Genomic DNA, 15441 nt, shown 5'->3' with positions numbered 1-15441 from the left:
TCCGATTGACTGGTGTTGTTTGGCCGTGCGACCGATGGCCGCTTGACTGGGCTGGTTATATCCTCATTTTAACAAGTGAATTATTCGTTTATAACTGATGAACCGATGGTCATATATAAAGCATTACGCGAATCTTAGGAGATTGATCGACCGATCGACCCGGTGGTTGGTCAAATGGTTGTCCTTTATTAAGTTAAGGCGTTGTTCGTGTGGGACCGAAGGACCGATGGACCGTTGTGGGGTAAAGCGTAATTAATATGTAGGCTGGTCGGCCGATTGTTCTTTTTAAGTTGATATTCGTTTGTGATACTGATAGACCGATGGCCCCTAACATGGTTCGTTAGCGAGGCCGATTGACCGATGGTTCCTTAAGATATACGTGGTTCATTTCAACGGCCGATGGACCGATGGTCCTATGTAGTTCATCCGCAAGGCCGTTCGATCGGTGGGTATGTTTTATATACGAGCCCTCCCAGCCTTGTTCGATGGACCTGAGGATTGGGCATGGCTGATGGCCCGATGGGGCATACAATACACAAGCCTCCCCAGCCTTGAGCGATGATGCAGGTGAAGCGAGAAGGTTTACTAAGACTGTAGTGCCGATGGACCGACGACGTCCCCTGACAGTTATCTCACATCGTAGATCGTGCTTGTCAGTTAGGATTTGAAGCGTCGCGAAGTATGGGTCGTTGATCTGCGCATGATCGTGTGGTTCTGGGGCTGCCACGTGTCCCTAAGTCTTCCTATAAATAGGTACATGTGGTTGTCATTATTTCCACGCTTTCCTCTCTCTTTCTACCTGAGCCACCGATCATCTTCTTCTATCTACAAGTAAAAATGTCTTCCAGTGCATCGAGTTCAGACGGTTCTTCGGGTGGGGCGGTCGAGGTGTCCGGGGCCGGCGGGTCGATCTCCGCTTTGTTCAGCTCTTCCGATGCGGGGACCTCGCTCGGGGGAGTGTCAAGTTCAGCAGATTCTCCTATCCTTCTCAACGGCAGCCCGGAAGCCGAGCAACCGGTCGCGGAGCAGGTCGTCGCTTCGGAAGAGAGTGGGGACGTCATTAGTATCGACGTTCGCGATGAGGGGGAACAGGCCAATTTGCCAGAGGTGCAGGGATACGATTGGGCCCCCTATGAGCCGCGTACGCATGCGACTCAAATGGCCCTTCAATAACAATCCCCGCTCCGGCGTTACGCTTGTTCGATGAGCCGTCAACAAAAAGGATCCACATTTGTTCCGACGGAGGGATCGGCCCGTGAAGTTTCGCGGCAAAATCTGCCAAATGTTGCCCCTTGACAGATCCTCTCAGCTCATACTTGAGGCCAAACTCAAATAGTTCAACCGACCAAGCGATCATTCTTCCTGCCAAGTCGGGCTTCCTGAGTATCTTGGCTATAGGATGATCGGTGCGGACGATCACCTGATGGCTCTGGAAATACTGGCGCAATCGGCGCGCGGCTGTCAATAGCGCTAAGGCTATCTTTTCTATCAACTGATACCTCGTTTCCGCGCTCTGTAAGACCCGACTGATGAAGTACACCGGTCGCTGGTCTGGATTTTCTTGTACTAAGGCAGCGCTGATCGTGTCATCGGAGACCGATAGGTACAACTGCAGAGGCAATTGTTCTACCGGTCGGCTCATAATTGGGGGGCTACTAATCATCTCCTTTACCTGGTGGAACGTCGCCTCGCATTGATCGTCCCATTTATCTGCGGTCTGCTTCTTCATAATCTTCAGGATCAGCTTAATTTTCTCTGTGAGGTTGGGCAGGAAACGCGCAAGGGATGTCCGACGCCCGACCAACTGTTGGATCTCCTTCAAATTCTTAGGACTTCTCATCTCGGCAATAGCGGCGCATTTGTCTGGGTTGGCCTCGATGCCTCGGGCGGTCAACATGAACCCCACAAATTTTCCAGCCGGCACTCCGAACACACACTTCTCCGGGTTGAGACGCATGTTGTACTTGCGCACTTGGTGAAAGACCTCCTTGAGGTCGCGAACGTGGTCTTCGACTGTCAGCGACTTTACAACCATGTCGTCCACACATACCTCCATGGACCGACCGATCTACCCTCGGAAGACCCGATCCATAAGCCCTTGATAGGTTGCCCCTGCATTCTTCAGGCGGAACGACATGACTTCGTTGCAGAAATTCGCTTGATCGGTGATGAATGCCGTTTTGGATCTATCTGGACCATACATAGGGATTTGATTATACCCTGAGTATGCGTCCAAGAAGCTCAGAAAATTGTGCCCCGAAGCTCCATCTACCAGCCGATCGATGTTGGGTAGAGGGTATGCGTCCTTCAAGCATGCCTTGTTGAGATCGGTGAAGTCCGTGCACATCCTCCACTTCCCGCTCGCCTTCTTCACCATCACCACGTTTGCCAGCCACGTGGTATACTTGATTTCTTTTATGAAACCGGCCCTTTCCAGCTTCTTCACTTCCTCTTCGACCGCTTTCCTCCGCTCCTCCCTTATCTTCCTCTTCTTCTGAGCGACCGATCGGGCTACTCTGAAGATGGCCAACTTATGGGACATCACGTCAGGATGAATGCCCGGCATGTTGGCCGACGACCACGCGAAAAAGTCTTTGTTTTCCAATATGACCGCGCCCATGAGTTCCTCCTCGTCCGGCCTCATAGCTACCCCTATCTTCGTTATCTGATATGGCCGCGTCCCGATCGAGATCTCCTTGGTATCTCCACCGGGTTGAATCCGATCCTCCATGTTCGTTCGGTGGTCCAGGTCAGTCATGGCGACCTCCGAACATTGTTGCTTTCTGGGGCGGCTGTAGGGAGCGATCTTTAACCCCGCGGCATAGCATTGCCTGGCGATCTGCTGGTCCGCATGCACAGTGCATATCGTTCCCTTATCAGACGGAAACTTCATGGCCAGGTGCAGAGTGGAGACGATCGCCCCGAAAGCATTTAGGCAAGGTCTTCCTAGCAACACATTATAAGAGGTGTTAGCTTCTACTAATAGGAATCTAACCCTTACCTCCCGGCCATCCCTTCGTGATCCGATCCTGGTGCGGAGATCCAGGTAGCCTCTCGTGTCTACTCGCTCGCCCGAGAATCCGACAATCTGCTCATTGTAGGGGACGATCAGATCTTTGGAGAGATTCATCTTCCGAAAAGTCTTCCCTGGTCTACCAACACCTTCCCGATCCCATACTCGGCTACTTCGATGGAGATGACCATAGGATCATCGTGATCGGGATCAAGAGCTTTGAAGTCCTCATCAGTAAAAGTGATGGGGTGCATCGACCGCATCTTCTTCTCTACCAGATGAACTGATTTGAGCGCCCGAACGTGTCTCTTCTGAGCGGATGAGCTCGATCCTCCTCCGGCGAATCCTACGAAAATGGTATTGATATAACCCCTCAAGGATTTGTCCCGGCTCCGGCTGCGACTCCTCCTCGGGCTTCTGCGGCTCCTGGACGGTTCCCTCCTTCGCCTCTCGGGCTCCGGCTCTCTCCGCTTCTCCCACCTGACCGGGGCGGGCCTCCGTGTAGGGCTTCTATTTCTTACCGGGCTTCGTTGAGGGCGATCTTGCTGAATGTACTTCTTCAAGTGCCCTTGCCGAATTAGCTCCTCAATCTTGTCGCGGAGCATGTGGCATTCTTTAGTGGTGTGGTTGATGGTCCGATGGTACTAATAGTGCTTGCTGCCATCGGCGTCGGGGGGCGGAGGCTTCTTTCTGGACGCTGGAAGTGAGTCGGCGCTAAAGGCCTCCTACAGAATATTAGCCCGGGGAACGACCAAGGGGGTATACGTTGTGAACTTAGGTGTCTTCTTCTCGCTGGGTCGGGTCAAGGGGCGGTCTTCTGGGACGCTGCATCTTCCTTCTCTCTTTTCTTCACCCTAAACTCCTGCATATCCTCCATCTGTATAAACTTGGCCGCTCGTTCCCTCATCTCCTCCATCGTCTTCGGCTTCTTGCGGCTTATCTTACCTGCAAACACCCGGCTGCAGCCCATATGAGAAGTGATGTCGGGCGATTTCATCGCTGAGGTCCTTTATCTTGACTGACATCCGGTTGTATCGATCGAGATAACTCCTCGGCGACTCCCCGTCTTCCTGTCGGATGTTCACCAAGCTATCGACCGTCAAGATGGCCGGCCTCAGGGGTGCAAACTGCGTGCTAAACCTGGCCTTCAGAGTGGCAAAGGAGTCGATGTTGTTGGCCGGCAACTTAGAGAACCACTCCAGCGCCTCTCCCGTTAGGGAGGTCGAGAAGACGCGACACCAGATCGGGTCACTTACTGCGTGGAACATCATCTGGTGCGTGAAGACCCGCATATGGTTGTCAGGGTTCGTCGTGCCGTCATACTTGTCGAACTTCGGCATTTTCCATCTCTCCGGTAGCGGCGTCTCCAAAATGAATTGAGTGAAGGGGAAATTCACCGACGCATGGATCGGTTGTCGGGAAGGATGACCTCCCTCGTTGGCCCCAAAGCTTTCGGCCATCGTGTGAGAAAGGTTTCCCCTCGATGCTTGCGACTTCTCCACCCGAGCAGGCTGTGATTGCTCCTGCCCTGTCGGGGGCGGGCGACTTTCCACCCGCTCGGCATCCCGATGTTGCTGCACCCGACTCAGTCTGAGCGGATCGGGCACAGTGGGGGTTGACAGGATACCCTCCTCCTTTCGCCGAAGGGCGACGTTCTCCTCACGCAGAATCTGCATCTGCACCTCATAGTTCCTCTACATCTCATCCATCCTCTGCTGCATTGCCCTGATCATTTCCGTTGTATCTGCTTGATCATCTTCCATCCTTCCTCCGTCCATGTTGCTAGTTCGGTTCCTTGTGGTCACCATAAGGGTGTATGGTCTAAAGAAGACTGCTCGGCCACACGGTGGGCGCCAAAATGTTTCGGGTGTAGGGACCAAGAGTCTACTAAGAGCCTCTTCGATCTTACTCCTTTTTCGAAAATCTCCTCTCCTGGTACTGCAATAACTTCTTCTTCAAGAAATCCACTTCCCAGCTCGATCGGTTGGGCAAACGATCGGGATACCTGTCTAAAAGGCTCTGATGCTTAAGTCAGTTAATGAACCGATCGGTGTATCAGTATAACTGCCGTAATAAATGCGAATTAAAGACGCTCACCAACCTACCTTTGGGCCCTATTTATAGTTTTCGGTATGGGCCTGTGATTAGGGTTCCTTAATCACGGCCCAATGATTCTCTAATCAAGATTACTGACTTGTTTAACGTTAATTAATCCGATTGACTGGTGTTGTTTGGTCGTGCGACCGATGGCCGCTTGACTGGGCTGGTTATATCCTGATTTTAACAAGTGAATTATTCGTTTATAACTGATGAACCGATGGTCATATATAAAGCATTACGCGAATCTTAGGAGATTGACCGACCGGTCGACCCGGTGGTTGGTCAAATGGTTGTCCTTTATTAAGTTAAGGCGCTGTTCGTGTGGGACCGAAGGATCGATGGTCCGTTGTGGGGTAAAGCGTAATTAATATGTAGGTTGATCGGCCGATTGTTCTTTTTAAGTTGATATTCGTTTGTGATACCGATAGACCAATGGCCCCTAACGTGGTTCGTTAGCGAGGCCGATTGACCGATGGTTCCTTAAGATATACGTGGTTCATTTCAACGGCCGATGGACCGATGGTCCTATGCAGTTCATCCGCGAGGCCGTTCGACCGGTGAGTATGTTTTATATACGAGTCCTCCCAACCTTGTTCGATGGACCTGAGGATTGGGCGTGGTCGATGGCCCGATGGGGCATACAGTACATATATATATATATATATATATATATATATATATATATATATATATATATATATATATATATATATATATATATATATATATATATATATAACCATTGTTAAATAATGTATGGAGAAAGAATAGTAAGCATCAAAGCTTAATATTTAAATCTGAAACTCTTCAATTATCTATATTTTCGAGGAAGAGACCATTCTTACACGTTTATTATTTGTGAGCTAAAAACTAAGAATGTTTAAGTAAAAATAATAATTAATACAAGACACATTTATCTAATCTTATATTTAGGGAGGAAGAGAATGTAAAAGAATTATACTTTCTTATAAATTTTAATATACTTATTTTACTTATTCTCGTATCTTACATAATAATTACTTTATAGTTTGTAATTTGTTCAACATGTCATTTTGTTTTTCTTCTCATAAGCTTATTATACCTTTCCGATATTTTAAATATAATTTGAAATTGATGTTTAAAAGTTTAAAAATAGTGACATCATCAAACATTAATAAAAATAAGGTCACGACAATCACAAACGACGCTTACACTTTTTATTTTTTTAAAGCACAATAGACCTAATTCCAATTTATTACCATCCTTATCCTTTATTACTTTTTTTTATCAAATCTAAGAGGTTTATAATTACTTTTTTCAAAATAATTGATTAAAGAAAAAAAATGGAAACAACACGTAGTCAAACTGTGGCAACATATTCGACACTAACAACGAATCTTTGATCTACCCTCACCATCTTTCTTTTACAATTATTTATCTATTTTTAATATATTATGAGCAATGAACTTTATATAGTTTTTGTTAAATAATTTAAATTTTATATAAAATGCTATGTAGAAAAGATAACTATAGATAATTTATATTTTATATAATGAATCGTGTGTATTTATCATTTTGTATATATACAATAATTAATAACAAATTATATTTGATATATAACAAATAAAATTATTTTTCAACTACATAAGAAAAAGGGAAAAAAATTATTATTATTTTTGCGTTAGGTATAATTTTTAATATACTATAATAAGTGATTTTCAAAATATAGAACACAATTAATAATTTTATTATTTTTATTTGTGGAGGCAAAACTATCCTTATGATATATATGTTTATATATTTGTATAAATAACATTTCAAAATTCGTATATGACTTCACGCAATGATAAATGTATGTGCTCATAGGTAAACTCCTTCCTAGACTTGCAATATCATTTTCGTATGTAGAATATCATTATACTATAAAGTCAAGTGTGTGAGTATTGATTTCAAACAATTTAGTCCATATCAAATATTATTTTCAATCATTATAATTTTAAAAAGTTTATATTCAATTATTGCAAAATACTACATAGATTTTTTTTTTAAATTATTTTAATTATATTATACGGTAGCCTCTAAGTCATTCTAAATATTTTAAGTCTACTTGCACAACTAACTTTATAAGTGACGATAAGTTCATTGTATAATTAATTTTAGGTTTAAATATATTTTTATCTATGTTTTAGTTCAGTTTGTTCAATTTATTTATTTTTTGCGTGTCAATTTGGTCCCTGATTTGTTAAATTATTTTCAATTTTATCATTTTTGTTGACGTCGTTTAAATTGATAATGATCAAATGTACAAACTGGTACTGTTCACATGATGTGACACTATTCACATTATGAGTGGTTATATTTAGTTTGGTGATGGTGGTGGTAGCGATAGTGGTGGTAGTGGTGGTAGTGGTAGTAGTGGTGGTAGTGGTGAAGGGTCGTGAAATGGAGGGTGAGACTAAATTGAACAAATTTAACTAAAATAGAGACTTATTTGAACAAAACACAATCAATCATAATGTGAACAATGCTACGTCATGTAAATAATGCCAGCCTGTACACCCTGTCATTATCAATTTAAACGACGTCAACGAAAAGGATGAAATTGAACATAATTTAGCAAAGGACCAAATTGAAGACAAAAAAAAAAGAGGGAGCAAATTGAACAAACTAAACAAAAACAAGGACCAAAATAATATTTAAACCTTAATTTTATAGTAACACATGTAATAATAATGCAATAACTATTCCATGATCTCTTATCACGTGATGTGCTAATTGATATGATTTAGAATATTAATGAAGAAAGAATATTTCTTCTTTAATATATAATGAGTTAGATAACATTTGAGACATCTAACCTCAAATCATCTGATTTAATATAACATAGTCAATTCAATAGACTTATATATAATTTCTCAAATTCAAAATTAAAAAATGTCAAATATTACATTGTAAAATAATTACACACATGGACATTAACTACTTAAACATAAGTATACATTAGCTTCACTTTTTATTATCAAACTTCATAGTGTTTCAAAAGAGGAATTAAAGAAGTAATTAGATTATGGAAATTAAGGAAAGAAATAAGTGTAACATTAAATGGATCAGAAGAGGAGAATATTTTAACGACATTAGAGGAATTAGAAACAACAAATAAAAAATTGATGAATGGTAGGGTTGGAAGGGATACAAACCTTAATAAATGAAGATAATAACTATAAATATAAGAGTTTTATGGAATGCAATTAAACGGAGATATATTAAGGAAAAAAATTATACATAGGAATGGAAGTAAGCAAAAATAAGATCAAGGTAAATCTCCTGATGATACATTGTTTTTGTGTGAAACAAACACTCAAAATATATTGGCTATAAAAATTATCCTTAGATTCTTTGAGTTGGCTTTAGGTCTTAGGATTAACTTGCGTAAAAGTAAAATCGAATATAATGGAAGTACCATTTAAATACCTAGGTATGACTTTGGGAGGTAACCCAACAAAGCCCTCTTTCTGGTAGCCAGTGATTACTAAAATTAGAATTAAATTGTTTAGATGGAAATGAAGGTTTTTATCATTTGCTGGATGAATATGCCTAATAAAATCAATGATCACTGCCCTACTTCTATATTACTTCTCCTTTTATAAAGTTCCAATGGGAATATGCAAGATTATCAAGAACCTTCAAAGAAATTTCTTTTGGGGTTGGGGGCATGAAAATAGAAAGATTGTTTGGATAAAATGGGAACACTTATGTAAACGTAATCAAGAAGGTGGGATTGGTATTAAAGACATTGAACTGTTTAATAAAGTTTTACTAGCTAAATGAAATTGGAGGTTAGGTACATAAGACTAAGGAGTATGGAAGGATATCATAGAATCAAAATATGGATCTTGGAGAGGCTTGAATGAAAATACTAGAAATCAATATACATTTAAGCGGTGGCAAGATTTAAGCCTGGTGTGTCGGGAAAGTGAAGAAGGGAGATGGTTTGATCAGAACATAAAATGAAAAGTCGGTTCTACATCTAGGATAAACTTTTGGGAAGATACGTGGGTTGGAGAAGTTCCTTTACATATAAGGTTTCCTAGGCTTTACATGAATTCTATTATTAGGGATAAAAAAATAAGGGAGCTTGGGAGATGGACGTACAATGGGTGGCAATGGACAATCAAATAAAGAAGATATTGGTTTGACCGGAAAAGGACTTAGGTAGATGAATTCATGCAAATAATAAATCAAAAAAGGAGGGCAAAGATTTATGGATTTGGAAAGATGAGGAGAAAATATATACTGCCAAATCTCCATATAAAAAATTATAAAAGTTAAATATTGGAGAACATTCGAATATGTATAACTTATTCTGGAGCATTAAGGTGGTCCCTTCAACATAACATTTTGCTTAGAGGGTAATGTTTAATAGGGTGTTGACAAAGGTAAACCTTAGGAGGAGAGAATCACCGTCAATAGAAATTTCTTGTGCTTTATGTGGGATGGGGGAAGAAATAGTAACTCATCTATTTCTCACGTGTAACATCTCAAATAGGATTTGGAATTTGTGTAACAAATGGGTAGGTATCAATACAATCCACCATAACTAGCTAAATGTTCATTTTCAACAATTCTCCTTATTAGTTCTCAACACGAAAGGAAATAAATTATGTAAGGGTTTATGGATATCAATCATATGAAATATATGGACTCACAGGAATAAGATTGTACTTATACAAGGAAAAATGGATCCTGAGAAAATTCTTACAATGGTACAACTAGGTATTTGGGCATGGATAAAACATAAAATTTCTAATTTTATTTTTTCCTATTCAGACTACAATCAATGCCCAATCTAGTACATTAAATCAGTTGCTTAGTATTCTAGAAACCTAAATCTAATTTGGAGGACATTAATATTTAAACAAGGTTAAATTAGGTAGAGCGACTTGAATAAGGTAATGTAAAAGGCACATCGGAGTAAGAGCAAATCCAAAAATAGAGCAACCAGTTAATAGAAAGTTGCATGGACTTAAACGAAATGGATTTTTTTACATCTTAAAGCTTTCATAAATTTATTCTTTTAAGCTTCATGAATGGTATACATGTCATCAGAGTGCACTATATCACCAATGAGTTTAATCTACTAATTCAAAATACAATGTGATATTTACTATAGAAGCACTTCGTTTGAGAGAAAATACGATTTTAATCTCTATTTTATTTTCATTTGAGAAAAATAATAGAAAACCTACCTCATGCATCTAAACAAAACAGTTTTCAGAGGTTTTACCTATAAACACTTTAAAAAATATAAGTATCAAACACATACAAAATGATTTGACCAATCCAAAATTTGTTTAAAAATCACCCTTATTTCAATTTGGTCTTAATTATTCAAACTCAATATAGAGTTTATTCGCATCAATTTGATCTTAATTAACTATAGTCATCAAAATCATATTTAAAACTCTATTTAATAAACTAGATGCCTTACATGCATATTCTAGCCGCCAAACCAACTTCTAAATAAGAATATTCAATTAAAAATATTCTAAATCAAAAGTTTATTAACTCGAAACTCAAATAGCAATTAATTTCAAATATGGAAACAAATTTCAACCATAACACTATTGCCGTATAGAATCCAAAATTTTGTGACACTTTCACATCCAAATCATCAAGCACAAGGTTTAATAAAAAAACATAAATAACTTTCCTTTGCAATTCTTTATTCCAAAGTACAAACTTACTCAAGATTTAGGAAGCTGGAGTAAAATATTTAAACGGAAGCAAATTTCAATATGAATTTAAGAAAGTTGAGATAATTACCTTTTTCATTTTACCAATTAAGATTGATAATAAAATCCTAAGAAAAATAAGAATATAAAATCTTTAGAGTAAAGAGAAACTTGCTTTTATTTGAAAATCTAGTAAGTAGATTGATTTTAGCTATTTTCAATTCTGAAAAAGAATAAGGTATGAAAGAAGATGGCTTTAAGGAAAAAAAAATATAAGAAAGAAGGCGAAGGGACATTACAATATGTTTGAGGAATAAAATTACTATATTTTAGCAATTTTTGTAATTACTAGATGTTACTGTTCCTGCAGAGGGACAAATAAGATAAGTTAGGCACGAGTGTCACCTTACCATGTAGTCCGCTATCTCCTTAGTTGGCCTCTTCCCATTCAATACATGTCGGCTTGAACCCAGGAGGGGTTACCTGCAGAAGAATCTCCGAAGCTCAAGTAAGTCAAAGCTCTCAAAGAGTCAAATCAGCAATTAATGAATGCGTACCTTTAAATGATGGGGTCCACGTGTATTTATAGAACATTAATGACGTTTGACCATTGCGTGGGCTGGGTTTTGACCTGGGCCCTAGCTTGGGCCATGAGTGGGCCTGGGCCCCAAAACTGGCCCTGGGGACCTATTGAAGGAGGAGCATCGATGTTAGCTAACTTTCTAGGTAAGTAGTCGGCCTTGACCGGCCACTTGCCTAGATGTCTTGTGCTGGTGGTGTCCGGGCACTAGATGCTAGGCGGTTTTGATGTGTATATTTGTTTACTTGGTTGGGTTTGGCTAGGTACGGTACACCAGTCCCCCAGCCTTGTCTGATATGTGTTGTCGGTCAAGGATGATATGTGTTGGTTAACTAGCAAAACCGGCTAGGTGTGATACACCAATCCCCCAGCCTTTAAGTGTGGTGAACAGTGTTAAGGCTTGGAAGTGTCAGAAGGTAGGTGAAAAGGCGTCAGGTGGTCACATCGTTAAAACTTTGGCGCCGTCGTTTTTTATGTGTCATATCCTTCATAATGGTGTCGATTGGTCTGGGGTTTCATTTTGGCGGGAAGAGTTTTTAGTCGTTTGGGATCGTGGACTATAAATATGGGCTTGAAAGCAACTGAGGGTTTACTTGGTTCATTTGCAAGTTTTGAAATCAGAGACCTTGTGCGCATAATATTGTCCGACTAGTTCCCAAATTCCGCCGACATCTTTCCGTAAACACGAAAACAGGTATGTCTAGTAGCGATAGCTCATCGTTATCTGCATCTAGTAGTAGTCAGAGTACTGAGTCGGATAGGAGTAGAGATGACCGGCTTCGTGGAGAAGGTATAAGTGCTGGAGTTGGCACAAGTGGGATGCCAATGGAAGTAGTGAGGGAGGTCCGAGAAGATCCTCCTGAAGAGCTGGAGGAAAGTAATTGGCCGGCTAAGGGCGGTTATGCGTGGGTTGCGTCCGATGTTCGTGAACAGTCATCCTTGTTTAGGTGGTCTCGTTTGCTGAATTCTTGGCTTAACTGTACGCCCGTCATATCTAGAGGGGTCAGTGGAGATATTGTTTCACTGGAAAGAGTGAGCGCCATCGACCGGGTATGCCACGGTCAAGAGGGGGCTACCGAGAAATTCTTTTACATGTACATGTGTCATTTTTCTCAGCTTCATATACGACTACCTTTCGACGACTTTACTATGGGTGTGCTGCGGGCTTTGAATGTGGCGCCTACTCAACTACACCCTAACAGTTAGGCTTACTTACAGGCCTTCCGCATTCTGTGCGAGTCGCTGTACTTGGAGCCTTCACCTTATGCGTTTTTGTATTTCTATGATACCAGACCCCGGAGGCCGGCTACCTGGTTGTCATTGATAAGTCGTCCTAGCATTAGCAGGTTGGATGCATTCTCCCAATCTTTCAAGCACTTCAAGGACGGATACTTCAAGGTTGTGGTGAAGGAGGGAGGTGAGCCGCATTTCCTGAATGTGGATGGGAGTACAAAGTTCCCTTTCAGTTGGACCAATAACCCTTCGCGTTACAAGGATATGGGGGTGGAGGAGTTGTCGTCTTGAGATAAGGAGGTGGTGGGGATGTTGTTAAGATTTGTGGATAAGTTGCCCACTAAGGGCTTAGTTAGGGTTTATAATTCGGTGCATCCGATTATAGATATTGAAGGTATCTGTTTATTACTTAAACTGTGTTAATGATGCTAAGTTATTTTGATCCGAGTTGTGATATGTTATTGCAGGACATATGGCACAGTCTGGCAAGAAGAACTTGGCGCTCTTTCAAGCGCTGAGGAAGGAGATGGCCGCCAAGGCCAAGGAGGTTGGGAAAACTGGTGTTCCCAATCTGCAGGAATCTGTGGTGGAAGTACACGTTCATGGCGGCACGAAGAGGAAGGCTGAGCTTCCGCCTCGACCCGGGAAGGGTAAGGATGTGAAGAAAGTGAGGGCCGCTATTCTCGGGTCAGGTGATGGGGCGGGGTCGGCCAGTGGCGAGAAGTTGCCGGAAGCCGGGTTAATTGAGTTGCCGGAGATATGCGTGAGAAAGGACATCTCAATTAACTTGCCAGATACTGTTGTGAACTCCATCGACAATATGGAGGTTGATCATATTGTGAGAACCATGGTTGAGTTTGGGAGTAAGGCATTGGTGTTGAGTAGACGTGTGGGGTCCCTTTACAGAAGGGAAGTGAAGGAGGCGGGGGGGCTGCAGGATAAAGTGGACAAGTTGGCGGAGGAGAAGGCGGCGTTGGAGAAGGAGAAGGAAAGTTGGGAGGCTGAGAGAAAGAGGTTGGTGTCGTGGAAGGTTCGTTGTTTAGATTCTGAGGAGAAATTGAATAAGCGTATAGGGGAGCTTGAGGAAGACTATGAGGATTTAAAGGACAAGTATGACGGGGCTGTTGGTGAATTGGATGACTTGAAGAACAGTGTTATTCAGGAGCATATAAATGGCTTTGAGAAGGGGTTGCGGCAGGCGGCCTTCTTTTATAAGGAAGTGGATGCCCCGGATTCAAGGTTTGATGTAGATAAAGACGTGGTTGGTGGAAAGCTGGTAGGGGAGGATGAAGAGGGTGGGGAGGAGGTTGGGAATGAGGCGGCCGAGGCGGAGAAAGATGTGGATGCGCCCGTGGAGGATGACAAAGCAGCTTAGGATGTAGTTTTTATGATTGTTCTTTTTCGCAATGAATCCTAAGTCTGTAATAACTCGTACAATATTTTTATTTGTTTTTAATGTGATGCATCTTGTGGATATATATGTTGTGGTTATTGATAATAGCATGTGATAGGAATATGCGATATGTTGTGTTGTATGCGTAGGGGAGCATTGTTGGCGTTTGTATGTTAACCACGAGTAAAGGGTGTTCGACCCAGGCCGCTTACTTGTGGTAAGGGTGGGGAACTTAAACGAATTAAACACGAGTAAAGGGTGTTCGACCCAGGCCGCTTACTTGTGGTAAGGGTGGGGAACTTAAACGAATTAAACACGAGTAAAGGGTGTTCGGCCCAGGCCGCTTACTTATGGTAAGGGTGGGGAACTTAAACGAATTAAACACGAGTAAAGGGTGTTCGACCCAGGCCGCTTACTTGTGGTAAGGGTGGGGAACTTAAACGAATTAAGCACAAGTAAAGTAGTACAGAGTTATGAAGTAGGGAACCACTCATTTTATTAATTGAAATGGGGGTGCCTCGTTAAAACCTCCTTGGCCAAAACCCTCCTTAGGGAAAAAAGACCAAGTGAGGAAAAAGAGTACACCCGTGGTTACAAGCATGGATCTGCTTATGGTGTATGTTCAACTGAAATAAAACTTGAGGTGGGATACATTCCATGTGTTGGGGATTTCTTCCCCGGATAGTTGTTCTAGGCGATAAGCCCCACCTCCTGTGTCTTCTCGTATGCGGTATGGGCCGTCCCAATTGGCGGAGAACTTGCCATCCTTCTTTCTAGCACTGCTGGCCATTCTCCATACTACGTCTCCTATGACAAACGATCGCGGGTGCAAGTTTGCGTTATATTTCCTGGCGGCTCGTTGTTTGGCGGCGAGATTGCGTATTTGGGCTTTTTCTCTGAGTTCGGGAAGGAGGTTGAGATGCAAGGCCATGTTTTGTTGGTTATTAGCTGGGTCGTATAGTTCTCGGCGCAGGGATGGTTCGCCAATTTCTACTGGTATCATGGCGTCTGCGCCGTAGACCAGGCTAAAGGGGGATTCGTTAGTTGACAATTGCGGGGTGCATCTGTAGGCCCATAGTACTTCAATTAACTCTTCAGGCCATCGGCCTTTAGCGGTATCCAATCTTTTGCGTAGTTCCACGAGGATAACTTTGTTTGCCGCTTCCGCCTGCCCATTGGTCTGCGGGTGTTCTACAGAGCTTGTGATATGTTTGATGCCCAAACCGATGTAGAATTTTGCTAGTTCCTTGTCAATGAATTGTCGGCCGTTATCTGTTATGATGGTATGCGGTATGCCATATCTGCATATGATGTCCTTCCACACAAACTGCTGGACTTGCTGTGTCGTGATAGTGGTCAACGGTTTGGCTTCAATCCACTTGGTGAAGTAGTCAACGGCTACGATTAGGAA

At 42.0% G+C, this 15441-nt stretch overlaps 1 protein-coding gene across 1 annotated transcript; it reads right to left on the bottom strand.

Annotated features, from left to right (window-relative positions):
• Positions 1–2068: 2068 nt before the first annotated feature.
• LOC114180671 lies at positions 2069–3130 on the bottom strand. Its single transcript, XM_028066973.1, has one exon. The coding sequence runs from the start codon at positions 3128–3130 to the stop codon at positions 2069–2071; it is 1062 nt and encodes a 353-aa protein (XP_027922774.1).
• Positions 3131–15441: the final 12311 nt, after the last annotated feature.

Source organism: Vigna unguiculata, chromosome 4 (genome assembly GCF_004118075.2).
Source record: "Vigna unguiculata cultivar IT97K-499-35 chromosome 4, ASM411807v1, whole genome shotgun sequence".
Lineage (NCBI taxonomy): Eukaryota > Viridiplantae > Streptophyta > Magnoliopsida > Fabales > Fabaceae > Vigna > Vigna unguiculata.
Note: the sequence above shows the minus strand (reverse complement) of the source record. Positions and strands in the feature narration are given on the sequence as shown.

Bases quoted from the DNA above. Each gene is read 5' to 3' on its own strand.
- LOC114180671 (XM_028066973.1), bottom strand. From the start codon at position 3,130: ATGAATCTCTCCAAAGATCTGATCGTCCCCTACAATGAGCAGATTGTC.